The sequence below is a fragment of the Rattus norvegicus genome, chromosome 5 (assembly GCF_036323735.1).
Source record: "Rattus norvegicus strain BN/NHsdMcwi chromosome 5, GRCr8, whole genome shotgun sequence".
Taxonomy (NCBI): domain Eukaryota; kingdom Metazoa; phylum Chordata; class Mammalia; order Rodentia; family Muridae; genus Rattus; species Rattus norvegicus.
Genome location: NC_086023.1, coordinates 81,569,357 through 81,594,240, shown reverse-complemented (window position 1 = coordinate 81,594,240; position 24,884 = coordinate 81,569,357). Strand labels below are relative to the sequence as shown.

General features: G+C 49.6%; 2 protein-coding genes across 15 annotated transcripts in view; one reads left to right on the top strand and one right to left on the bottom strand.

Annotated features, from left to right (window-relative positions):
- The first annotated feature begins 302 nt into the window (after positions 1-302).
- Ambp (alpha-1-microglobulin/bikunin precursor) lies at positions 303-10,620 on the top strand. 2 transcript variants are annotated; one of them, XM_008763759.4, is made up of 10 exons: positions 303-509; positions 1,619-1,761; positions 3,013-3,089; positions 4,147-4,263; positions 5,094-5,195; positions 5,846-5,892; positions 8,023-8,104; positions 9,112-9,279; positions 9,609-9,782; positions 10,460-10,620. In XM_008763759.4, the coding sequence occupies exons 1-10, from the start codon at positions 396-398 to the stop codon at positions 10,519-10,521; spliced, it is 1,086 nt and encodes a 361-aa protein (XP_008761981.1). In that variant the 5' UTR covers positions 303-395; the 3' UTR covers positions 10,522-10,620. The 2 variants fall into 2 exon arrangements, with proteins under 2 accessions (XP_008761981.1, NP_037033.1); NM_012901.2 differs by having other exon boundaries at positions 384-509; positions 10,496-10,604.
- A 3,256-nt stretch (positions 10,621-13,876) lies between these two features.
- Zfp618 (zinc finger protein 618) overlaps positions 13,877-24,884 on the bottom strand; it is a 166,314-nt gene continuing 155,306 nt past the window's right edge. For all 13 annotated transcript variants that reach the window (XM_008763813.4, XM_017593751.3, XM_039111067.2 and 10 more), the window contains 2 exons: positions 21,744-21,845; positions 13,877-21,209 (listed from right to left, as the gene is read on the bottom strand). In XM_008763813.4, coding sequence (XP_008762035.1) covers positions 19,693-21,209; positions 21,744-21,845 — 1,619 coding nt within the window. In that variant the 3' untranslated portion in view covers positions 13,877-19,692. The remainder of the gene's footprint in view (positions 21,210-21,743; positions 21,846-24,884) is intronic.

Below are 24,884 nucleotides of genomic sequence, written 5' to 3'. Positions count from 1 at the left end.
AACCCAGAACCAGGCTACCTGGTTCACATGGTATGGAAGGACTAGAGGGAAAGGCCAGTGGTAGCCTGACTTTCCCATCCCCTCTGCACCCTGGAAAGAGTTAAACCTATAAAGAAACCTTGCTAGGGTCTGAACCCTATTGTGCTTGGTCAATGTCCCTTCAGAATCAGTAATCATGGCTTCCTGTCCACAGAATTGGACCTGGGTTGGGCTGTAGGAATCGATTAGAGCTGACCCAAGACCCTGATTGGCCTTAGCTGAACAGAGCAAACACCAAGGTCATCATTTGCCTCCGGCCCTTTCCCCAGCTTTAGCTTGTAGCTGCCCCTGGCAGGGAGTTAGTCCCTGTTCCCACACCAAGCTGTGAGACATCAAAGGCCAAAGACTGCAGAGCCATGCAGGGTCTCGGGGCCCTGTTCTTGTTGCTGACTGCCTGCCTCACTTTGAAGGCTGACAATGTGCCAACACTGCCAGATATCCAGGTTCAGGAGAACTTCAATGAGGCCCGGGTAAGGTTGCCCTCTCTGGCTGAGGTGGCCACAGTGGTGGTATGCCCATGGCACTGGGCCTTGCTGGCTAAGGCCTGCCTGTCTTGGGGTGCCCATCTTCCTATCTTGTAGATGGCATCTCATTCTCTAGGAGCCCTTCCTTGCCAGACTGTTAGGCTATTCTGAGATTCTCTGAAGATACAGCTCCTTCGCTTGCCATTCATTCTTTGGGGCCCTCTGTAAGCTTACTAGTATCTTCCAAATCTTCCCTGTGTTCAAGGGTCCCCAGAGGAATCCACATATGGTAGGTGGCATAGGGTGGGCATGAACCTGTGAGCTTTGGGGACAGGCTTGAGGGATTATGGGAGGAAAAGAAGTAGGACACTGGTTGTGGGGTTGGGGGAATTATGAAGTGTGAGCCTAGGGGCACCTTGCCCTGTGGCAGGCATGGCATTACGGGTCTATGTGTATGTGCAAATATGTTTGTATGTTGCACGTGCCCTTGCATGTGCATGCTTGTGTATGCGTGCGCATGGGTGTGTTGTAGAGTCAGCGATCCCAGCTTTGTCCTGAATTATAAAGTTATCTGAGTAGGGAGCCCTGTCCACCTTAACACTGTCTTCATGATCTATCTGAGGGTTTCAGAACTCTCCAGGTGATTTTCTATACTTTAGGACAAGGAACAGGTGTGCTGGAGAGCCAGGGGTTGGAAGGTCAGCTCTATCCAACTTCTGTCAAGAGGAAGAGGTGGTCGTCTGGTCCTAGAAAGTCCTATCAGGTTTTAGTGTCTCCATGGCACATTCAAAGGCTGCCTCACAAGGTGGCAGACACTGCCATGGAAGTTATAAAGCCCAAACCTCACTTCCAGGGCTGTGATAGCTGGTGACCTCAGAATATGCAGCCTGGACCCTTCTTGCCCATAGGGGCATCTCAGACACTTTACTTCTGTGGAGGAGGCCTTGTGTAAGGCAGGGGGACTCTGCACACCTCTGCCTTAAATACCTGGAACTTCGCCATCACCTTGGGACACTGTCCCTTAAAGGGCTGATCCTTGGAAGAGGGAGGGGGAATGTGAGCATGTCTTCTCAAGGGCCTGTTAAATCCAGATTCCAGCTTGTGGTTCCTCCTAGATCTATGGAAAATGGTTCAACCTGGCGGTGGGCTCCACCTGCCCGTGGCTGAGGCGGATTAAGAACAAGATGAGCGTGAGCACGCTGGTGCTGCAGGAGGGGGCGACAGAAGCCGAGATCAGCGTGACCAGTACTCAATGGCGGTGAGTGGGGTGCAGGAGTGACCAGGCTCCCCAGTAGCTCCTCCCCGCCATCTTGTCCTGGGAACCACAGCTAGGACCTCGCTTCTGAGACTCAGGTTCACAGCTATCCTCTCCAGCAGATGCCTCGAGTGCCTCTCAAGGACTTCTTGTGCAACCTGCCTCTTCGTGGGTATTCCTCCCTCTGCTGAGGAAGGGAACAACTACTCCAATGACCTAGCTGGAGAGCCTCAGGCCAGTGGGTCTGGGGTGAAGTTCTTAGACTCTACTTATTTCTCCCTGCTGCCGTTCATTCCACCATGAAGTTCTCCCCCTTCTCCAAGCCCCTCCCACCTGTCGTCCCTCCACTGCTGCCACTGTGGTCCTAGCCTCCCTTCCTCCATTCATCCCTCCCTCCTTCCCTCTTTCCCTCCCTTCTTCCCTTTCTGTCTCCTGAAACCCATCTACTTTCCTTTCCACCTTCAACCTCCGTCTTCCCCCCTTTGATCCAGTCTTCACCTAGCAACCAGAAAGACTTTTAAAAGCCACACCTACTGATGAGCACCTTCCCTAGCTCCCCACTGCCCTCAGTATCAAGTGACATCTTGACGTGGTCTCTAGCCCTTTCAGCTCCCCCCTCCCTGCTGCATGCATGGCCTTTGCAACCCTCTGCAACAGAGCTTTCAGTTCTCAGAGTCCTTCACGCTCTCACCCCTCCAGGCCATTGTACATCTCCCTGTCTCCCTGGCCTAATTCTGTGAGTCTCAGCTACTTCCATACCATTTCTTCCAGAAAGTCCCCTTAGACCTCTTGAGTACAGTATTTCTACATATTGCTGAGTACACTGTTTGCATCTGGCCCTGGATAGACTTCCTGACCCACATTACTACAAGCCCCATGAAGGACAGGCCTGTCAGGCTTTCCTCTGTGTCCCCAGCATGTGACACAAGTGTTGTTCACAGGACAAGGAGTGATTGTGTAAGAGTAATAGATTCTATAGCGCTTCCCTGACCCATAAGAAGGGCTAAGAGACCCCTATGACAGCCATAAGGGGCATTTATGTGTCATCCCCATGTCCTAGATGGGGACATTAGGCAATGAATGAAAATTCGTCACTGCCACCAGGGTAATGTGCAGTGATGATGACAGTGACTTTACTGCCGGGACTCATGAGCATACCCCCTTATTCTATTCCTCATGTACAAAGAGGCATTTCCAAGGGCTAGGATGACCATGAAACAAGATATTTAGAAATTTTGGCTTTATTGTTGCCAGGAAAGGTGTCTGCGAGGAGATCTCCGGGGTGTATCAGAAGACAGACATTGACGGAAAGTTCCTTTACCACAAATCCAGTGAGTGAGGGGACACACCACAGTCCCTTCTTTCCCCTTTCTCTCCCCCCTTCACCCTTGCAACCTTCCTTCCCATTTATCTAAAAAGTCATCCATCCTTCCTCCAAATGCATCACTGCCATATTGGCACTCCACAGTCCCCACCCCCGCCCCCAGTTAGCATATGACCAGAACTGGGAGACGTGCAGAATGTCAAAGATGACATCATCAGCTCCCCATGCCACATGCTTGGTGCTGTGCAGCAGAGGGATATGGACCCAAATTTACTCCAAGATTTAGCAACTGTCTGTTGACTGTCCTGTGTGCCAAATCATTGTGCACGTGATGAGCGCATGGGTAGTGACTGAGGGAGAGATCAAGTGCATGAGCAACAGTAAGCAAACGAATGGACAGATGAGTTGATGGGCTGTCTGAAAGGCAGGCAGATGGAGTGACGGAGAAAAGAAGGAAGGAAAGGCAGACAGGAGAGAAGGAAAGAGCAAGGAAGAAAGGAAAGCTGACCGTGGTGGTTCATATATTCTCAGCAATGAGGTGGAGGAAGAAGGATCAGTTCAAAGTCATCCTTGGCTACACAGCAAGCCAAAAGGCCAGCCTGTGCTAAATGAGACTCTGCTTTCAAATTAAAGAAGGAGAAAAGAACAGGAGCTGGGGGTGGGATGGGAGGGGAGGTGATGGGCAAGGAAGGAGGGAGAACAGAAGGGTGGGAGGAAGGAAGAGAGGAATGAAAAGAGGAAGGCAGGAGAGAGAGGGGGAAGGTACCAAGAAGGGAGGAGAGAGGAAGAGACGGAAGGAGGGAAGGAGAGAGGGAGGGAGACAGGAAGGAAGACAGAAAAGAGGAAAGGAGAGCAGACAGAGTGGATGGGTGGAGTGGAGGTGGGTGGCTTGATGCTGTCTAGCAGGTGGGGAGCGAGGGATGCTGGGAGAGCAGATGGTGAGCCCTCACAAGGGTTGTGTGGCTGTGGGGATGAATGCAGGTATGTGAGTGGAGGGCAGGTGATGGGCCTCCAGGGTGAAGACCAAGAACGACTCCTTTCGTCTGTCTGCATCTCCCACACAGAATGGAATGCAACCTTGGAATCTTATGTGGTCCACACCAACTATGACGAATATGCCATTTTCCTTACCAAGAAGTTCAGCCACCGCCACGGACCCACCATCACTGCCAAGCTCTATGGTAAAGGCCCTAACAATGACTCTGTTGGCGCTAGGGTGGGGCTAGGGTGGTGCAGAGAGTAGTCATCCATGGACCTTGGGTGGGAAGGAGCAGACAGCTTGCCTTTCTTTGTGAGAGAACTCCCAGGTAGGAAGGGGCAATGGGCCCTGACCTTGAGGAGGTAGAGCTCAAGCATCCCCAGTCCCAGCATCCTGGGTGAGGTAGAATTCTCACGCCAACTCTAAAAGCTACTCCTAGGGCTGAGGAGACAGCTCGGTGACTTAAGTGATTGCCACCAAGAATAAGACCAAGTTGGGATTCCCAGAACCCACATAAACACCACGTGGGTGTGGTCACCTGCCTGTAATTCCAGCCAGCAGGGGAACTGACAGGACCTGACAGGGGATCCCACACAAACTGCCAAGGGAGACAAGTGGTATCTGGGAGCTCTGAGTTTGACTGAGACACTCTGCCCTTGTAAGGTAGGAGCACAGTGGAAGCTGATGCCTTCCTCAATCTCTGGCTTCCACCTGCACAGGTGCCCACGTAGACAAACACATGTGCCCATGCATGCATGCATACATGTGCGCACCCCTCCCTACCATGAAAATGGAAAGGGGCCAGGGAAAAGTGACTCTAGAGCCACCAAGGCCCAGACAGGCCCATGGGAATAACCCTGAATAAGGACCCAGGACCTCTGATGGGCCCCACCTCTCTCCTGGGGCCATCTTTCAATGGTATGTCATAGAGAGGTAATGGGCCAGTCCTTTCCACACTTTTTACTGGACACAGTCATCTAGCTGGACAGGGTGCCTGGGGCTCTCAGTATCTCTTCTGCTTTCTGTTTGCAGGCCGGGAACCACAGCTGAGGGACAGCCTTCTGCAGGAGTTCAGGGAGGTGGCCCTGAGTGTGGGCATCCCTGAGAACTCCATTGTTTTTATGGCCGACAGAGGTAAGTGGTATCTTGCTTGACTCTGAATTTTGATCCTCTCCTCCTTCTTGTCCCACAGAGAACATCCCCAGTCCCTGCATCTTTCCTGTAACACTTAGAGCCAAACAAGGCCACAGTCCTCTCCCTCTCTACAGAGAACGAGAGAGCTCCCAGGTTTGCTCCAAGTCTCAGAGCATGCACTAGCTAAACCATTCTTATCCCAGGGTCAGGAGTATCCATGTTGGTATCCACAGGCACTGCTGAGGAAGCAGCAAAGCCTTGGGGTTGAGGACACAGACACCACAGTCACAGAGGTGTGACTTCTGGCTAGTCATCCTAGACCTTTACTTACCTCATCTGTCAAATGGGATTACAATGTGTGCCCCCCCCCCCGCCTCAAAGCCTGCTGTGAGAGGTCTGTGAGAAGAAGCCATTAGAGGCTGCAGCATGATGCTTTGGAAGTGCTCCATAAATGCCCCTGCAGCTGATTTGAGAATACTGACAGGGTGAAGAAGGTCTGTTAATTGTCCCACCAGAGGCATTGAGTGCTGTGAGGAGGGCCCTCCATGATGGCACGGTGTCCACCAAATAGAAATATGGGTCTAGGACATCTGTCTACCTTCCAGAGCCTGGGCCTCTTGCTCACTTTTCTTTTGTGTCCTCTGCCTTAGGAGAATGTGTCCCTGGGGATCGGGAGGTAGAGTCCACTTCATTTGCAGTGAGTATCTCTTCCACCCCTCTTCAGCAACCCCCCCCCCAGCAGTCTACAGACTGGCAGCTTAAGAACTGTCCAGCCACACTGGTTTCTTGGGCACAGGAACAGAGGCAATGCCAGTGTCTCTGGGGAGAGGGATGAGGCCCACAAGCACAGAGCCACAGCAGCCTGTCACCCTGCATGAGGCAGTGAGGAGCTTGCAAATGCTGTTCCCCAGAAGCCTATCCACACAGGGAGAGCGGAAGGCTTGGCTCCACACAGGGCGAGCAGAAGGCTTGGCCAAGGTGTTGGCTTCTTGGATGACAGTGGCTGCTTCCTTGGGGCACTCAAAATCCAGACTAACATGACTACTGTAGTCCCCAATAGTGACAAAACACTGAAGCTGGTTCAGTGGGCAGCGTCTGCACTGGCATAATCTTTAAACCTCATCCTTAAGGGATGCCCCAAGAAAAATTCAATAATCTCTCCCTGGAGAGGGAACAGGTAGATCTTCTCCTGAGATTCGATCTTCATGCCCTTGAGCAGGTGGCCCAGCTTAGTGACAGGATCCACTCCCTGTCTTCAGCTTTGTCTCCACATGTTGAGGAAAGCTCACCAGAAATGACCACTCAGACATAAGGAATAGCCAATTGAAGGTCTTTATTCCAGCCAGCTGGAATACGCACACATGTTCAGGGACACACAAGTGTAGCCTCAAGTGTCTAGAACACAGGGTTTGTAAGAAACGGAAACCATGTCCTCACGTCGCACTCTGCGGTTGCATGGGGGAGGGCTTCTCTCCTCAAAAGTAAGTAGTTTGAAGCAAGCAGTGTTAATGGAAGCTAAGAAAGTTAGCTAGGACACAAACCTGGTTTGCTCCTTAAAGTCCAGCCAGCCTGCTTCCTTAATTAGAAGCCAGGATCTTGCCACCCACAATGGGATGGGTCTGCCCACATCAATCCCTAAATATGAAAATGCTTCACTGGGTTTGCCTACAGCCTGATTTCATGGAGACATTTTCTCGATTGAGGTTCTCACCCCTCAGATAGCTTGTGTCAAGTTGACATAAGATCCAGTGAACACATTTACCCAGCTTAGACTGTGAGTCTATCGTACGGTCAGCAGCTTGGGCAAGAGGACAATGTTGGGGTTGTGATCCTTCTCACGATGGTCATCGTTTGCTCTTGAACTTCTGTGTTTAAATCCTCCTGTTTACCCTGGGGCTCTCCAGGTTCCCTACCCTTCTTCTCTACAATGTCCATTAGGAGGTTTTTGTTTGTTTTACTTTTGATGATTTTATCTTTCCCTCATAACGGGACAACCCGACTCCTTCAACTCAGAAAAGTTTTCTTGTATTGTTTCTATCTTATTTGTCTTCTTCCTGTAACACTTAGGATGTGGATTTATTTCCTGCAGTATCTAAATGGTAGTTTACTATCAACTGTGAGGTTAACCCAAACATCTTTTCCAACTCCAATGGTTTCCATCACCGATGGTGGCCGTTACACCAATAGATGCTATTGTGACTTCACTGGTGGCTTTTTTTCCCCCACATTTCTTGCTCTCATATTTCTTTTTTTCTTTTTTCTTTTTTTTTTCTGGAGCTGGGGACTGAACCCAGGGCCTTGCGCTTGTTAGGCAAGCGCTCTACCACTGAGCTAAATCCCCAACCCTCTCATATTTCTTTATCCTTGTGAGTTGGGAATAGTCCTTCAATTTAATCCAATTCCTCTGAGCAGCTGTGTTATCTAACTTGTTTCCCCTTTCTCCATCTCTCCTTTCTCACCAAGGAAGGCCTATATGTCACCAGGTTAAGATGAATCTGGAAGGGCCCTGATAAATTTCAGTTACCCTTTAAAAGAAGAAACAATCTAAGACCACCATAGTTCCACCTTTTCAAGTCTTAGATCACTTCTTTGAGAAAACAGGATGCTTAGTGAACAACGGTCTCCATCCCCATCCCTTTTTTAATTGGCCTTGAACTCTGCCTCAGGGGGCTCTGCAGCCGTAAACCCTCTTGAGCCCTTTCTGTGAATTCAGATGGACACTGGGGCTAGAATCTCGTTAAACAGTCTGGTTTGTTTCCACAACTGCAGGGATTCAGGTGAGCAACTGTAGTGAGGTCTCTGCAAAGCTGTTCTCTTCTCTCCCCAGAGAGCCCGGCGGGCAGTGCTGCCCCAAGAGAATGAAGGGTCAGGGAGTGAGCCACTCATAACTGGGACCCTCAAGAAAGAAGGTAAGGAGGCTTGTTTGCTCAACTGCTTCAGCCATGCTGTGGAGAACAGAGCCCATGGCTGGCTGAGCCCATGGCTAGCTCAGACTGGCTCCCTCAGCACTGCAAGGCCCATCTCTCAGCTATGACTAAGACAGATGAAGTTCTGAACCTTCATGGTTGGAGTGGGAAGGGCAACAGATAGTCCCAGGCTCAGGAGGGCTTATCTCTGCCATGAGGAGTGAATTTCTATTCTATCCTGTCTGCACTCTCACCAAGCCTTAGTTTTCTCTGCTATATAATGGGATACTCGTCTCCTGAGCTGACCTTTAGGACTCTTGTATCAGTAAAGGAGAAGGATGTAAGGATGCTCTATTGGATGTCAGTTCATTTAACTTGCTCAGCAAATGCCAAGCTTGCTCCACTATAGGCCTTGGGCTGGACATTGTTTTGTTTTGTTTTGTTTTGTTTTGTTTGCTCTGGGATTTTGTGGGGAGACTTCCAAAGGAGCCCATGTTAGGTCCAAAGGACATCATCATCAAAGGGCTGATGATTCTCAGGAGACAGAAGTGAGGTGATGAAAGACCCTTCCTGGGCCAAGGGAACTCAGGCTGTGTACAGGCATTAAGAGGGTTTTATGGATCACAGGAGAGCAAAGGCATGAATGGTACCTTGTGAAGAGTTCAAGGTGGCTATCTGTGAGGAAACCCAGTTAGATTCTCTGGGCAGATAGATCTTCAGGTCACTGGTAAACCTCCCATTCTGGATTATGGGGTGTAATGAACACCGGTTTTTGAGTTTTGGGGTTTGGGCGTTCATTCTGAGCTTTACCATCTTGAGGTGAAGAAGGTAAGGGGCACCTGCTTCTCATCCAAAGGATGTGTTGATAGACCTGTCGGTCAGCATGGGTGATGCATATCAAGTCATGCACAGGTACACAGCAAGCACTGTTAGCATGGACAGTGCATATCAAGTCATGCACAGGCACACAGCAAGCGCTCAGTAAGTGCTGTTCTTCCGGCTCTTCCCAGACTCCTGCCAGCTCAACTACTCAGAAGGTCCCTGCCTGGGGATGCAGCAGAAGTATTACTACAATGGCGCCTCCATGGCCTGCGAGACCTTCCAATATGGCGGCTGCCTAGGCAATGGTAACAACTTCGCCTCCGAGAAGGAATGCCTGCAGACGTGCCGGACCATAGGTGAGTGCATCTTGTATTTGGACCCTCGATGTCCCCAGTTCTCATTGTCCCACAGACCTGTCTGCCCATGAGCAGGACTTAAGGTTTTCTCAAGGTGGAATCCAGAGCAAGGTTACTTAGGAATTCCACATCTAGATGCAGGTGGCCTGGGTCAGTCATGTTTTGTTTGTTTGTTGTTTTTCTGGGGACCCATCCAGTTTCCCAGTCTGTAAAAGAAGGACCATGTAATCTAGATGTTCAGGCTTCTCTGTCCCCATCTAGTATCCTGTGCATGTCCCAACAGCAGGTGCAAGACTGACTAACACTCCATGTCCCTCTTTCCTCCATAGCGGCCTGCAATCTCCCCATAGTCCAAGGCCCCTGCCGAGCCTTTGCAGAACTCTGGGCATTTGATGCAGCGCAAGGGAAGTGCATCCAATTCATCTATGGGGGCTGCAAAGGCAACGGCAACAAGTTCTACTCTGAGAAGGAGTGCAAGGAGTACTGTGGAGTCCCTGGTGATGGTAGGAGGCCCTCGGGGGACCAGGGAGGCAGGCGAGAGGGTCCTGGTAAATGGTAGAATTCACTCTCTGGGTCTCAGCTTCCCACCTAGGAAATGGGCCAAGCCCAGGACTATGCCCTAGTTGGTCCTAGTTGGACCAGAGAAGATGCTAGCCAGGTACTAGCAGAAGGCGGGCAAGACAGCTAAGGAACTGGGTGGAGCTGCCTCCCCAGATCCTTCAGGCTGACCACATGGACCAAGGGGGTCCCTCCCTTGCTTAGTGTTGAACTTCATCCCTGCCGCATGCCTAGCACTAAGCTACACCCCAACCCTTCCCTAGTCCCTTTAAATGCTTTTGTTCTGAGGTAGGGTCTTAACTTTTTCTTATAGCCCAGGAAGGCTTTGATTTATCATCTTCCCGAGTAGCTGGGAATACAGGCCAACCTCCAAGAGCAACTAGAAGTTACAAAATGGGACAAACTTCCTACCTCCAACTCTCCTCTCCAACTCCATAGTACCAACTGTAGGGTTGGTGCTCACCTGGTGGGAAGACCAGGGTAGAGTGGCCACTTAGATTCTCTGGGTCTTGCTCTTCCCACTGAGAAATGGTACCTCCAGCAAGTCCGAGGAGGCAGAAGGCCAGGCTGTTCCATGCAATGCCCACAGAGAGATTATTGAGCAAGTGATGTTTCATTCTAGCCAAAGGACCCATTCTGAGTCGCTCTGTGTCTGCAGGGTACGAGGAGCTAACACGCAGTTGAAGGAGCCGGTCTGCAAGCCAGAGGGTAGCCACGGTCCGTCACTGTGCAGTCCAGCTTAGATGATCTGGACCCAATAAAACAAGCTGTCATTTCCTAGCATTCTGTGTGTTAGCATCTCATTGTCACAATAAGGGTATTGGAGAGGAAGGGAAGCTCAGGGCATGAGTAAACCAGCCTTCCCAGGAGAGAAGGAAGCATGGCGTGCAATCTGACAACATCCTGCAGTACAAGATCCTGGCTGGGCACCATTTCAAACACAACATTTCCTCATTCTTCAGGAGTAGAGTGGGGTTATTTTGATTTACTTTAACAAACATAAATAAATAAAGAAAACCCAATGGATGGTAGTGACACACACTTTTAATCCCAGTACTCTGGAGTCAGAGGCAGGTGGATCTTTTTGAGTTCAAGGCCAGTGTGGTCTATAGAGTGAGCTCCAGAACAGCCAGGGCTACACAGAGAAACCCTGTCTCAAAACAAACAAACAAACAAACAAACAAACAAACACACATATCCAACCAACCAATCAACCAACAACAACAAAAAGAAGCCACGTCTTTTTAAAAAGGCAACGTTTACTAGACACTGTTCTCAATTCTAAGATCAGCTCCCTCCCCAAAACCAGAAGCTCTAACACTTGTTTCTAGAAGAGGTTGTACAGGGATCACAAAGACGCAAGGACAAATACATAGTGGTGTCCTGGGGTGCCCAATTCCCTGAGGTTGCCCCCAACCCTTGCCACACGAAGTCTTTTCTAGTGTTTTCCTCCAAGTGTCAGCCAGTCCCCTTACCCATCCAAAATCACCCGGAACTGCAGTGCCTGCTGTTCACCCCCACCCCCCAACTTGGACTGTCTGTCTTGTGGGTTATGCCCTATGACCTGGTGGGTTGTCTCCTGGTCTTCCTGGTGCATCTGCTCCAATCAGCTGAGGCCTGGACCAGAGTCCAAAGCACTGGGCTGGGCTAGATTCTTGCCATGTGGGAAAGAGAGGAGGTGGGCTGGCCAGGGTAGCTTGAGGACAAGCCTGACCCATGCCCATGCCCATGCCCATGCCCATGCCCATGCCCTGGAGAGTCTCCTGTAATTGTCTGGTACTAACTGCATCCACCCAGTACCCCGGTGCTGGGCAGACAATGAGTGGAGGTTGAAGATTCCTGGCTTGCTATGCTCTCCAGTGGAAAAGCCATCCTTGTATTAGAAACCAGGTCAGTGCTCTGGGAAGTGACCCCAGCGTTGATGGCTAGTTCAGCACCGAAATTGCTTTTCATGCCCCAAGGCCATTTGCTGAAGTGTTCTGTCGGGCAGGCAGAATGTTGAGTCTAGAACACTCTATAGTCCCCTGAGACACAGAGGCACTTCCTTTTTCCTCAAAGTCTGGGACTTGGGGTTTCTAGTTTCCAACAGAAAAGACTGAAGGGACCGTGTTTATGATCATAGCTCTGGTTTGAAGTGGACAGGTTAGAAGCTACCAGGGAGACAGGCAACTGTGTAGAAAGAGGCTGTGGGAAGGTTCTCCCAGCTGGGCTAACAATCAGCATCAGGATTCCATCCACCCTCGTCTGCCAGAGACAGCTGCCGATGGGAGCTTGGAGGGAGCACTCTGAAGTGGAGCATTCTGGAGTGGCTTGGAAGGCAAATATCAAGCACAGGTTCCATATGCTGGCACGCTCCCACCAGTGAGTGGAAGGAACATCAGGTTCATGGTTTTGTTTGTTTGTTACACAGTTCTGAATTCTCTATTAAAAACCAAATGTCCTCATAAAAATCTGCTCAATTCTTGGACGCTTTGGGATAAGATCTTTCTATGTAGCCCAGGCTGGCCTCAAACCCAAGATTGCCCTGCCTCTACCTATCCAGTCCTGGAATGAGATCTGTGCTAACCCAGGTGGGCTATTCAGTACTTATGGGAAGACAAACTGAGAGCTCTGGGTTGTCCCCTAAGGATACTTCTCCCTGTAGCTCACTTGTCCTGTGTCCAACTGTCTGTCCTGAAGGCACCTGCTTCTGTGACAGTTCTGAGCTATCCCTCGGGGCAGGCTTTCCCCGGGACTTGATACAACTTTAACTAATGAATAATAGTGTAGCCTGACAACACAGTCATCCCTCTGGCGAGGTCTGCCTGCAGTCCCAGTCCCGGGAATCCACAACACTTCTCCCAAAGGGGACCAGGACTCATTCTCTGCACAGGGGCCCTTACCCTGAAGAGGCACAGAGTATCTAGTCTTGCCTCAGGGTTTTTAATGGTTACCCTTCATACTTATTTGCTACAAGGTAGATGCAGCTGCTTAGTAAACACCTTAAGTGGCCATAACCCAGAGGCTAGCCCTCAAGTGGTGAGGGCCACAGAGCCTGGCCTTGACCCTCAAGGTCAGGAAATTGAGAAAATTTGTGGACACCACAGACTTCCTTATAATTTCTGACGTGGAGAAATTCCCACACCAACTTTATCTGCTGGCACAGAGATGCCCATGATTCCCTTGTAGAAGCTTCCATGGAGCCTCCCTGCAGGGCAAGGCTGCTGCCCTCTGAGAAGGGGCCAAGTATAGAGAGGCCACCTGCACATACTTTGATGGAATTTATTCCCAGAAGATCCTAATAACTTATCTTCTTAGAGTTAAGTTCCTCAGCACTAGTTAGGGACGTGGGTGGAACTGAGCTGGAGGGGGTCTGCACTGTACTTACCCAGAGACGAAGAGGGCAAGTTTCCTGTGCTGGGCTCCCTTGAGGTTCTATACCCTCCCCTCCACACGGCTACAGTCATTTTCCAGTGGGATCTTTTCTCCCTCAACTTCAAGCCTATGGAAGAAAAGCAAAAGTGTCCTCTTGTCTATGACATCAGGCTCTGAACAGGTGGCAGGAGCCAATTCTTTGCGTGTTTAGAGTTCCCATGCTCTCGGGAATTGGGCTGGTTTTCCCAGGAAACGAATGGTATGTATAACAGCTGTAAATGCGTGCACATTGTATGGGAGGCTCCAGCCACTGTAGTATAGGAATGAGAGCCTCATGGACGGCTGTAGGACCAGGCCCACTTGGATGTGTGCCTTCTGTACTGAACCAGCAGGACTATTAAAACCCATCCCCCATTCTCCAAGACAGGCCTCTACAAGCCATCCCACAGCAGGTCACAAACTCCTCAAATGCCTTCTTCCATACACTGTCTGAGCCAGGTCTATGCTGTGCCAGCCAACGACCCTTACTTAAACTAAGACTGGGCAAGCATGACATCAGAGTGTGACAGGCTCACGCTACCTTGGTACCTGACTTCTGTCCTACTCACCCTGCCTCTGCAGGAGCTGTGTTGAGTGGATGGCAAGGCCCAACCCCAACCCTAAGAAAAACATCATACACCAGAGGTTCCTAAAGGTCGTTTTATTGTAAAACCATAAATACAACACTGACATGAACTCGTTCGTGAGCGCACTTAGGCGACTGATCCTCTAGTCATTGAAGGATGTCTTTTTACCTTGGCATCAACCAGCTGGGAAATGGTTTGGGGGGTCGGGGGGAGGAACTGAATCTTGGGCCAGGGCTTTTGGTGACTTAAGGAACCCAGTGGAACCTTCCTCTTCCCTATAGTCATGGGAGTATTCCACTTGTGGACAAAAACAGACATGTAAAAACAGTAACATTGAAACAGCTCAGTTTCACATTGTATTACTTTGTAAAAATCTTTTTAAAAATGTTCTGTTCCTTTCTTCCACTTGACATCAGTAAAATTGTTAAACGCCATGAAACCAATTTGGCTGTAAAATGGAGAAACAGTACCCAAACCAAAGTAAAGTAAAACACCCCAAAGGACACACAGAAAGTCCTCAATAAACCCTCAAGTTTGGCCTTGGGAGTTTATGTATCACAAGAACTGGCAACTCAACCCCCATGCAGTGTGGCTCCCTGAAGGACTGTTGGGTCCACACCATCCATACAGGAGACCGCCAATGACTTCTCTGTTAATTAACACAGCAAGTGTGACACTGGGTAACTTTTTTTTTAAATACAGTACATGGTACACAGGGTCCCTAAGATAGCCCTGCATAAACCCCCGTGAAGACTTGAGCCAAGCACTGGCTGTTTATAAAAATATTATGTTGCTACAAAAGTATAAATTAATACTACTGGTATTAAGAAATATTAAACACATAAAACTTATAAGGATTAAGAAAAATATTCATTAATACCTGTAGAAAACTCTGGCCTAAAAAAGATATTTTTGTGTGTGTGTTTGCTTTTTTGTAAATTTTTTTTTTGTGTTTTTAAATTTTTTTTTAAGATGACTTGAGTTTCTTGCACTCGAAGCGAGACACAGATGTGTCTATGGTATTGCCTAGAACGTCTTTACTACTGAGACAGGATGGAGGCTCACACACGTGGTCACTGAGTAGGGGGGCAGGAGGAATGGGGCACCAAGGCGTTCTCAAGATTTACCTGATGTGAACGGATCACCAACGTGAAGTTGTGGGGAAAAGAAGAAAACAAAGATAGGATCAGAAGACAACTGAAAATAATTCATGCATCTTAAAAAATATCACTGCTTCGGGTTGTTATACAAAATGGTTTCCTGATGCCTGGGATCTGGAAGGCCCTGCCACATGGCTCTTGCTCTTTCATGGTTGGCCAGGCCCAGCCCAAGTCAGGTCACACGCTCGAGCCCTGTTTGGGAAGCCTGGCTGGGTGGGAGAACGGTCCTGGGTGAGCCTTCTGGCACCTAGATTGTGGGAGGAGCCCTCCTTCCAGCGGGCCTGCAAATTCTGGCTCCTAAGGACAAGGTTGGGCTCTGCCCCTTTAAGGAACTTTGGTTCAAAGAGTCAAGGTGCCCAAGGATGGGGTAGGACCTTGATGGGTGGTGATGCCAATGCCAACTCCCAAGGCTAGACAACTTCCCATATGGGAGTGGAACCTTAAAGCACCACCCTCTTGTATGGGAGGCCTGTACATGCTCAGAGACTACAGGTTCCCTTGGTCAACGCCAGGGCTCTCCAGACTACCATCCTCAGACCCAAATGAGAAAGGAAGAAAAGCCACAGCCACAAAATCCCCCTGGAGAGCCCGAGTAGGGGAGATGGGAGGGGAACATGAGGAAACACCGCATCATTGGTTTGCCATAACTGGCCTAGCAAACGTTTGCCACAGTGAAGGGGATGGGGGAAGCCTCCTCGCCAGCTCTCCCACTGCCCTGGGGACAGGAGCCCCTGTGCACTGTCTCCAGGGTATAGCCTGAGCCTCACTCTCTTGGTTCTGTCCTCCAGAAACCTTCTAGACATGTGACAGACATGGCAGGGTCACACCACTGCCAAGACCAGGAAGCTAGGAGCTTGGCCTCGCTTGTGGGGTAACGAGTGTTCCGTGCTCTCCTCTTCAAGCATGACATGACAAGGTCTGGGGTGGCATTGCACCTACATTGGAGCTTCGATACTTCCTGGTGACCCTGTGTTCTCAGAGTGAGTATGTATGGCTCCCACACTCTCCTCAGGAAGTCTAGCCCAAGGTCAGGAAAATAGTGGACCTTGCTGAAAAAAAAAAGAAAAAAAGAAAAAAAAGGGGGGAGGGGCTCTAAAGCAGAGACTCAGCTTCACAGTGGAAAACAGGCCTTGCAGAAGTCTTCCGTTTCTTCAAAGTGCAGGAGATAAAAGTTGTCGAACTGAACTGAAGACTCTTGGCTAGCCCACACGGCTGGTGTCCAGGTTCTTCCTAGAAGCCTGGAGATGAGCTCTCACCAGTGTCACCAGCTGCCCTTCTCACCAGGAAGCAGCTTACCTTTCCCTCAGCCAAGGGCCAACCCCGCAAATGCAGAGTCACCAAGTGGAACAGTGATGGCATTGTTCCTGCTGTAGCATGCAGCTTCCTGTGCAAGCCAGCCCTACGGGTGGGATTCGGGCAGCTGTGTTCACACAGAACTCAATGCATCGTGGGCGCTGAAAGCCATGCAAGGGAAGCTTGTCAGGAGGGCTCGGGTGTTGGGAACAGAACCATGCTGAAACAAGTGCTTCCATGTACAACCATTCCTCATAGACCTGAGATCTCTTGAGTGACTGAATCCCAGGCAAACAGCTGCAGGCCCTGGCTTGGGCTTCACCAGTAAAACAAAGTGACTGCAGACTGGGGTAGAACCTTGCCAACGGAAGCGCCTCTTTTCTACTTCTGTGTTTGGGTCTATGGATGTTAAAGCAATGACCATTTTTGTCCAGAGAATCATACAGCTTAAGGTAGGCTGTATGCTAGAAATGGCCCAGCTTCCTGGTGTCCCAGCCCCCAATAGCCTATGGTGGAAAGACCTATAGTGGTCACAGAATCAGGAGGCAGATGACAAAATCCTTCTGAAGTGTGAGGCCAGCCCAGGCCACTGCAGATCCACTGAAAGAGCCTATCTTAGTGCTTTGGCTGAACTAGAATTTGGTAAGTTGGATATTGCTGTCGATGGGGCCTGTGGCTGGACCTGGGAGATCTTTGGGATTTACTGAGCTGTTGATTGAGGATGGGTACTGTGGAGATGACCCATACGACGGCAGACACTGGGCACAGTTTTTCCGGTTGGGGACACTAGAGAGAAACGACAACCTACCACCTTACAATCTTTAAGGATGAGGCAACCCAGAGACGGGATTCTGAGGATTTAAATGGGGCTCACGCTGAACCTAGAGAGGCAACCTAAGCCCCAAGGACAGGTGATTCAAGGTGCAAATGAACTGGACGGGAGGTGACAGCCTATGACCAGATGCCTGGAGTTTAACACTAATTTTCTTTCTGGAAGGAGAATATTCCATACTCCAAAAGAATACCTGCAGTGCGCATCTGGGCTTGGCTGGGACAGGAGCTCGGGCCCAGCTCTGCCTGAGGATCTGTTTTCACTGACTGCACTAAGCACCCAGCTTCCAGTGTGGCTACAAGTGCTGGGTTATGGCCCCATTCCCAACAGATGAGGGAGACTGGAGGTATCCTTCACCATCAAGCCAGAGTCCACCTCCTGGAATGCCATGGGCAGTGTGAAGACATTCCTACATTCTTCAGGGATCGACGCTCAGTTCTTGTCTGGATCTCTCCACTGTGGACAGAGGTTCCTCTGATGATAAGGGCCAAGTTGAAGACGCCATGATGGAAATGTCTAGAACATCCCCTGCAGTAGGTATTGTATGGTGGTTCCTGAGACCATAGCTTGCTGGAGTCGATGTGGACGCAGCCTTCTCTGATCTGTTTGTATGTCTGAAACTCCACAGGAGAGCTTGCTTAGCCTTGTGAGGTGAAGAGTGTGGGCTTAAGTCTCAAGGACGGAGTTCTGGAGCCTTGAGCAGAACTGGAAGCCGCTGAGTCTTTAAACATCTTCCTCCCTCCTGCCCTGGTGACCCAGGGAAGAGGGCTACGGGCAGAGCGTTTGAAGTCGAGGTATCTTTCAGTTGAGTAATGCTTTATGTTGGAGGAGGGGGCAGTCCAAGCCCCAGGTAGAAGAGATGCTTTTGCAAATAACCCCTCAGGGGCGGCCATTCTCAGCCTGAAGTGTAAGCATCCCCACACCACTGCTGTGGTCTCTGGAGGAATCAGAGACACCAAGCAAGACCTTTACGGGGTGGTTATGCTCGTCATCCTGTGAAGAGAATGGCAGCCCCCTCTTGGCATCTGGACTGTGTATAAGAGCATTAGTTCCTGGCCAAGGGGATTAGAAGCAAGGGTTAAAAATCCCTTTCACAGCATTTAGTCAAGCACATCCACCTGCAGGATGCCAACTGCTCAACCAGCAACATACTGGTCTGAGGTGCCTGTGGGGACCTCTGAGGGCCACAAACTCCAGAACCCCTGGGATTTGGGGAGGGAGAGAGACTGTGGGTCTGGCAGACACAAACATGGACTTAGTGTCCCTGCAGAACTGGAGGTCAGGCTGTGGTGAGGAAACAGTCTGAGTACAGGAGACAGACATTCAAGAAGTGGACATTCACACTACCACAGGCAGGAACCAGGCAACGGCTCTCTCGATGACATTCAGGACCCCTAAAGCCACATGCTTCCCATGATAGCTTCCACCAAGCCCCACAGCCAAGGACCCACGACTCCTCCCAACTCCCTACTCCAGACCCACAGCCATGACCTTGACCTTGGTTTTGCAAGTCCTGAACACCGCCACTGAGATGAGCTCGTTTACAGTGTGACATAGGAATAAAAAGGGGCAAGTAAAACAAACAAGACTCTGGAACATAAGTCAGACATTCAGTGCCTCCCAGAAGAGTCTAAATCACATGTGAAAAGAAACCCAATCCCCCAAAAGATAAAAAAAAGCATGACGATAATTAAAAAAAAAAAGGAGTGGAGAGTTAGCTATATGTCTCTGGAAAAAGAAAGTTGTTTTTTTCTCTCTCTTATATTAAAAAGTAGAACATCAGCTTTATATTTCTAGAGCCTCCTTTCCTGATTTGGGGAGATAGATAGTGTGTATTCTAAGGCAGCTGCCCTGGACATCTGAGGGGGAGGTCACAGGTACAGCAGCTTAATGCCCTGAAGGTGAAACAAGAAATAAAGTCCAGTGCAGAATCTGTCCATCTGACGCAGTCTGGGGAATCGGTCAGAGCAGCTGGGGCACCATGGGTTGAGGGGATGAAGGGATGGTGAGGGAAGGCTGGGGTCGGGGGTGGAAGTTCAAGCCACTTCAGCCCTCAGCTGCCTGAATATTTCACAACCCCAGCCTCTCCCAATCTGCACACCTGAAAATGGAGTCCTTAGAGCCCCTGTCCGAGAAAAACGAAACCACTCCTACTTTCCCAGTCTCTTAGCTTTCCTGGCACACCCCGCTCAATGCAAACACACCTGAGGAAAGGCATGCGTGCACGCACCAGGGTTGTGTGTTTGTGTGTGTGTGTCTGTCTCTGAGTGTGTGTGTGCGCACACATGTGGAGGTCCTCTGGCTGTGCATTTGAGTATGAGCTTCCCACACCCTTTACCCATGCAATGTCATGTGTGTGGGTATGGACACATGTGCATACACTACACAACACACACACACACACACACACACACACACACACACACACACACACCGAAAAAAAAAGCACTTAAGTTCCCAAGGGGCATTTACAATGAGGTTCCACAGTGTTTAGAACTTAAATTTCTTTGTTTGTGACAGTGTTGTGTGTGTGTTTTCCTAATGTCTTTCTTCTTTTTGTCTTTTTTTTTCTTTCCCTCAAAGTTGAGTCTTAAAGCATGTTGGATTTCAAAAACATGAGCTTGTTCATATCTTCGGGACTAAGCAGTCGCCTCCTTTTGATCAGAAGTGCTTGTTCACACATATTTACACACCCACTTCGAGCCCCCACAGCAGGAACTGCCAGGAGCCAGAAGGCTAGTTTGGCCAGTTTTGTGTGCTTTTGGGTCACGCATGACCAGTACTGGAAGAGATCGGGAGTGGCCTGAAAGAGGGGTTCCTGAAGGTAATCGTATACTTCATTCTTGCCCAGCCGGTCATCCTCCTGAGCTGTGGGGTGCTCGCCAGTGGCTGAGCGAGCCTTCTTGGCAGAAGGCTCGAAGTCGGCCTCCTCAGCCCAGGACTCCTTTACCTCATTGATGAGTTCACACACCTTGCTAATGATCTCCTCGTGCTGGTAGGGTGGCACAGGCCGAAGTTTCTGCTGAGGATCCAGGATCATGGCCACCTTGTGGGCTGGGTGCACCTTGAAGTTCTCCTTGAGTGCTTCCAGAAAGAGATGGCACAGCTTGCTGACGGTGCCCGCATCGTTGGCCTTGGCTGTGAACAGTTTCTCTAGCCTGACGTAGATAGGGAGCACCAGCTGCAGGGTGGGCTGGCTCTCGTTGCTTAGCTCTATGACCGCCTGCTTCACCGGTGTCAAGATGGCGGCCAGGTTGCTCAGTAAATGCTTGTTGAGGCTCTGGATGAGGTTCATCTTCTTGGCACGGCTGTAGAACTCGCAGATCTGCTCATAACGCTCATGCACCAGTAGCAGCGAGTCTGTCACAGAGTTCCAGCAGGGTGGTGGTGACGTCTCCTCCAGAGAACCGAAGGTCTCCTTGGCCAGGCCGGTCGAGCCTGCCAGATCCTCACACACATTCAGAAGCTCGATGACTTCATGCATGCTGCGGGCCTGCAGCGTCCGCTTGCTCAGCACACTCTGCACCACTGAGTTCAAGGCACAGGCTGAGCAGCGAAGGCACATGCCAGCCTTAGAGAAGGCAGACGTGCTCACCCGGCAATCTGTCACATATACGGTCCGGATCTCTGACATCACGAATTCTGATAGCACATTCTGCACCCAGTGATGCACCAAGTCACCACTGTCACGAATGTCTGCGCCCTTCACACCCAGCACGTAGCTCTTGATGTGGTTACCCTCAGCCTGGTAGGCTGTGAGGATGTAGCAGGAGTCAGGGCCCACACTCTGGGAGTGGCATGTTACCCCGATGCCCAGGCAAGCGTTGCTGCCCAGGGCACACGTCACCTTCACCTTCACCTGGTTGTACATGCGTGGCAGGTGCTTCAGTGCCAGGGTGTTAAAGTTGCCCAAGATCTCAGTGACTGAGAAGGCCCCGTAGCGGGCACCACTGTCTACCAAGGTCTGAGCCAACTTGAGGAACTCCTTCCCACTGACCACGCTCAGTGCACCCAGGTCAGCACACATGACCCGCAGTAGCCTCTCTGCGATGTTTTGCCGCTCCTTCTCAGGGATTACACTGTTAGGTGTCAAACTGCTGGTTGTGGCTAGCAGGGGACACAGAAAGAGAAAGGATTAACATTTGACATTCAAAGCTGCTTAACCTGGCAGCAGCAATATCCTAAATGGCTAGCAGAAAGAACAGCAAATAGATTTTGTCTTGCATATGGATTGGTGTGGTCTGTACCATATCCCTAAGGTACCATAGGAATAAAGTTCTATGGTTGATAAGTAATGTCTGCTGTGGGCATAAGTATGGTATACAGTAGTATGCATGCAACATACATGCCACATGTGTCAGTCACAAAAACCTTTGAATACAACATTTTCCTTTAGTCTCCCAGGAAGTACAGGTGTTAGCAATGAGAGATGGGCTATAGATGCAGTGGGGAGACAGGCTGTAGATGCAGTGAGGAGACAGAGTGTAGATGCAGTGGGGAGACAGAGTGTAGATGCAGTGGGGAGACAGAGTGTAGATGCAGTGGGGCTGCAGAGTATAGATGCAGTGGGAAGACAGACTACAGATGCAGTGGGGCTGCAGGACTTCCAGGGGCCCCTGGTTCCAGCATGCCGAGACTTACTGTTGTTGGCACTGTTCCTCTGGGCCTGAGGTTTCCACTTTTCTTCCACTGCAGCAGGTGGAGATCGAGACTGGTTAGAGGTGATGTTGTTTTCATTGTCAGCTGCAGAACAAAGGTAACAATGGGTCACATGGAAGGGTAGGAGGAAGCTGAAGAGCAAGGAAGGAGCATGGGGGCTGGGGCAGAGGGTGGAAGGGGAGGGGCAGCAAGGGGTAAAGCAACACATGCCACGAGGAGTTGAGTTCAGGCTTCTCACACAACTGTCTATGGTTTCAAAGCCTCATCTGTACAATGCAGAAACTTAGGGCAATAGTATGGTGTAGTGGCTATTCCTGGTGGTCAACCTGATTATATCTGGAATGAACTAGAATCCAGAATTGGAAGGTTCACCTTTGATCCTGATCTTGAGGCTGGGAGATACAAGTTTCTGACCTGGGTCTTGGTATGGAGATCTTGAGGCAAAGTGGCTATGAATCCTAGGAGCTTAAGGCAAGGAGATCTCTGACTTCAAGGTCACCTGGGACAAAGCAAGTCCTAGACCCAGGTGCGGTGGCACACACCTTTAATCTGGGACACACCTTCTGCTGGAGACTAACATAAGGACATTGGAAGAAGGAAGAGTCTCTCTCTCTCTCTCTCTCTCTCTCTCTCTCTCTCTCTCTCTCTCTCTTTTTTCACCTGCCTGCTTCCCTGACTTGTGGAACTGAGCTACTGCTAGATCCTTAGACTTCCATTCATAGCTGTGGCTGATCATTGTTGGGGAGTTGGACTACCGACTGTATGTAAGTCATTGACCAATTCTCTTATATATAGAGACTACCCATAAGTTCTGTGACTCTAGAGAACCCTGACTAAGACAGTATGGCTACCTTGCAACATCAAGAAGGACTACGGAGACAGCAGGGAAAGGCCTAGGACATAGAGACTTACAAAGTCCATGATGCTTACCCAGAGGCCACCAGCTTTGTGACCCATCTACAGAGGAAGCCACCACAACTTGCCACGGGAAATAAAGAGAAGGGGAATGGTCTGAGCAGTATGAAGAGGGGTGGGACTGGAGACATGAGGGTGGAGAAAAACATCCTTATGTGATGAGCCTTCCTGCCACCCGAGGCCATGGTGAAGTCCTGGCTCCTGCTGAGGACCATGTCTGACTCGATGGCCATGGAGCAGTCAGGGTCTATAACTCATATTACCACTCATGCAACTATGTTGGTGTTCACTGTCTGTGGCACTCAGGAGAACTGGCCCTACACCATGCTTAGGTAGCACAGTAGAGCTGGCCCTGCTGATGTGGTGGTGGTGGTAGTGGGGTGGGGGAAGACACAGGTGAGCCTCATGAGAGCAAGAGAGCCAGCCCAGCCCTTCATCTGCCTTGCCTTGGTGTGGGTGGGGAAGAGATGTTTCCCTCTTGCCCCCTGCTGCCTGTAACATGGCAGACGGGAAACGGGTCCAGAGGCCTGGTCCCTCACTGGCTGAAGTAGTTAGGAGGGCAGGCCCTGCACCTTGCCTAGGTGACACAGTAGAGCTGGCCCTGGTAGTCAGGTGCAGGTGAGCTGGCTCTGAGGTCATGATTTCAGGAGAGCTGGCCCTATCCCTTGTCGGCTGCAGCACTGGATGAGCTAGCCAGGGCAGTGCTAGAGAGCTTGCCCTGGTGGTGTGGGTGCAGGAGAGCTGTTGGGCTAACAAATTCAGCTACAACCCAGGCCTAGAACCAGAGCTTTGAGTTGGTCCATCCCAATATCTACTTCATCTATGAACTGCTGGAACACATGAAGAGGCTGTTTCTGCAGAACTAAAGCTGCAAGATCTCCATGACACAGGGCAACAACAGGATATCTAAGAGGAGTCCCGGTGAGGATCTAGTATTGATAGTGTAGCAGAAGCCAGAGGCTTCAAACCAGACAGTGACTCACTGCAACGAACATCTGCAAGTAAAGATGTGTGGACAAAAGATGTGGGACATACTGGGACACATTACAACTAACACGACAAGATGTATGATGTATGTATGTATGTATGTATGTATGTATGTATGTATTACTCTTCAATATTTTCTTTTTGGGGGAGTTATAAGGGCAGAGGGTGGATACAAAGGGATGGAGAGATGAATGGGATTGGGGTGCATGTTGTGACATTCACAAAGAATCAAGAATCTTTTTCTTAAGAGCAAAACCAATGAAAACAAAAGCCCATTTTTTGTAAAGATTAATACACTTGATAAGCCTCTCACCAGAGGATAAAAATCACTAGGATCAATAATGAAGAGTCATCACTACAGAGCCCACAGATGTCAAAAGTACTAAAAGTAATATGAACTTTAGCCCAATGAATTCAACAAGTTAGGCCAGACACACACCTCAAACCCACAAAGATCGCTCATCAGAGAAAAAAATAGATTACTTGAATCCTATGCTCATTAAAGAAATACCTCATGGTTAAGTAACTTTCCATAAAGAAACCTCCAGACCCTTATAGGTTCACAGGCTAATCAGGATAATTTGTTTTGTTGTAAAAAAAAAACAAAACAAACCTTAAGTAATCACATAAATTCTACACAAATTCTTCTAGAACACATGGGTAGCAAGACTACCCCACAATTTATTTTATGAGACTAGTATTGTCATTTATATTCTTGATGACAGCCATTCTGACTGAAGTGAGATGGATCTTTTAATTAAACATTTTTTAAAAATGTATGTGTATGTGTGTTTTGCCTGCATATATGTCTGTTACTACATGCATGTCTGGTACCTGTGAAGACCAGAAGATGGCATCAGATCCCCTGGGACTGGAGTTACAGATGGTTGTATACTGTCATGTGGGAGCTGGGAATTAAACCCAGGTCCTATGCAAGAGTAGCCAGTGCTCTAGCCCCATGAGATGAACTCTTAAAGTAGCTTTAGTATGCATCTCCCTGAGTGCTAAGAATGTGGTACACTTTAAAAAGGTGTTTATTAACTATCTGTATTTCTTCTTTTGAGAACTCTCTGCTTAATTCCATAATCTCCTTTATAGTTGAGTTGTTTGTTTTCTTTATGACCAGTTTCTTGAGTTCTTTCTAGACTCTGTCCAACACACAGATAAATTTTTTTCTCTCATTTTGTAGGCCACCTCTTTATTCTATTGGCAGTTTTCTTT

Excerpts from the sequence above, each read along its gene's own strand:
- Ambp (XM_008763759.4), top strand. The coding sequence starts at position 396 with ATGCAGGGTCTCGGGGCCCTGTTCTTGTTGCTGACTGCCTGCCTCACT. Across the intron at positions 3,090-4,146 it reads GTTCCTTTACCACAAATCCA|AATGGAATGCAACCTTGGAA; the intron begins GTGAGTGAGGGG and ends TCTCCCACACAG. Across the intron at positions 5,196-5,845 it reads TGTTTTTATGGCCGACAGAG|GAGAATGTGTCCCTGGGGAT; the intron begins GTAAGTGGTATC and ends CCTCTGCCTTAG.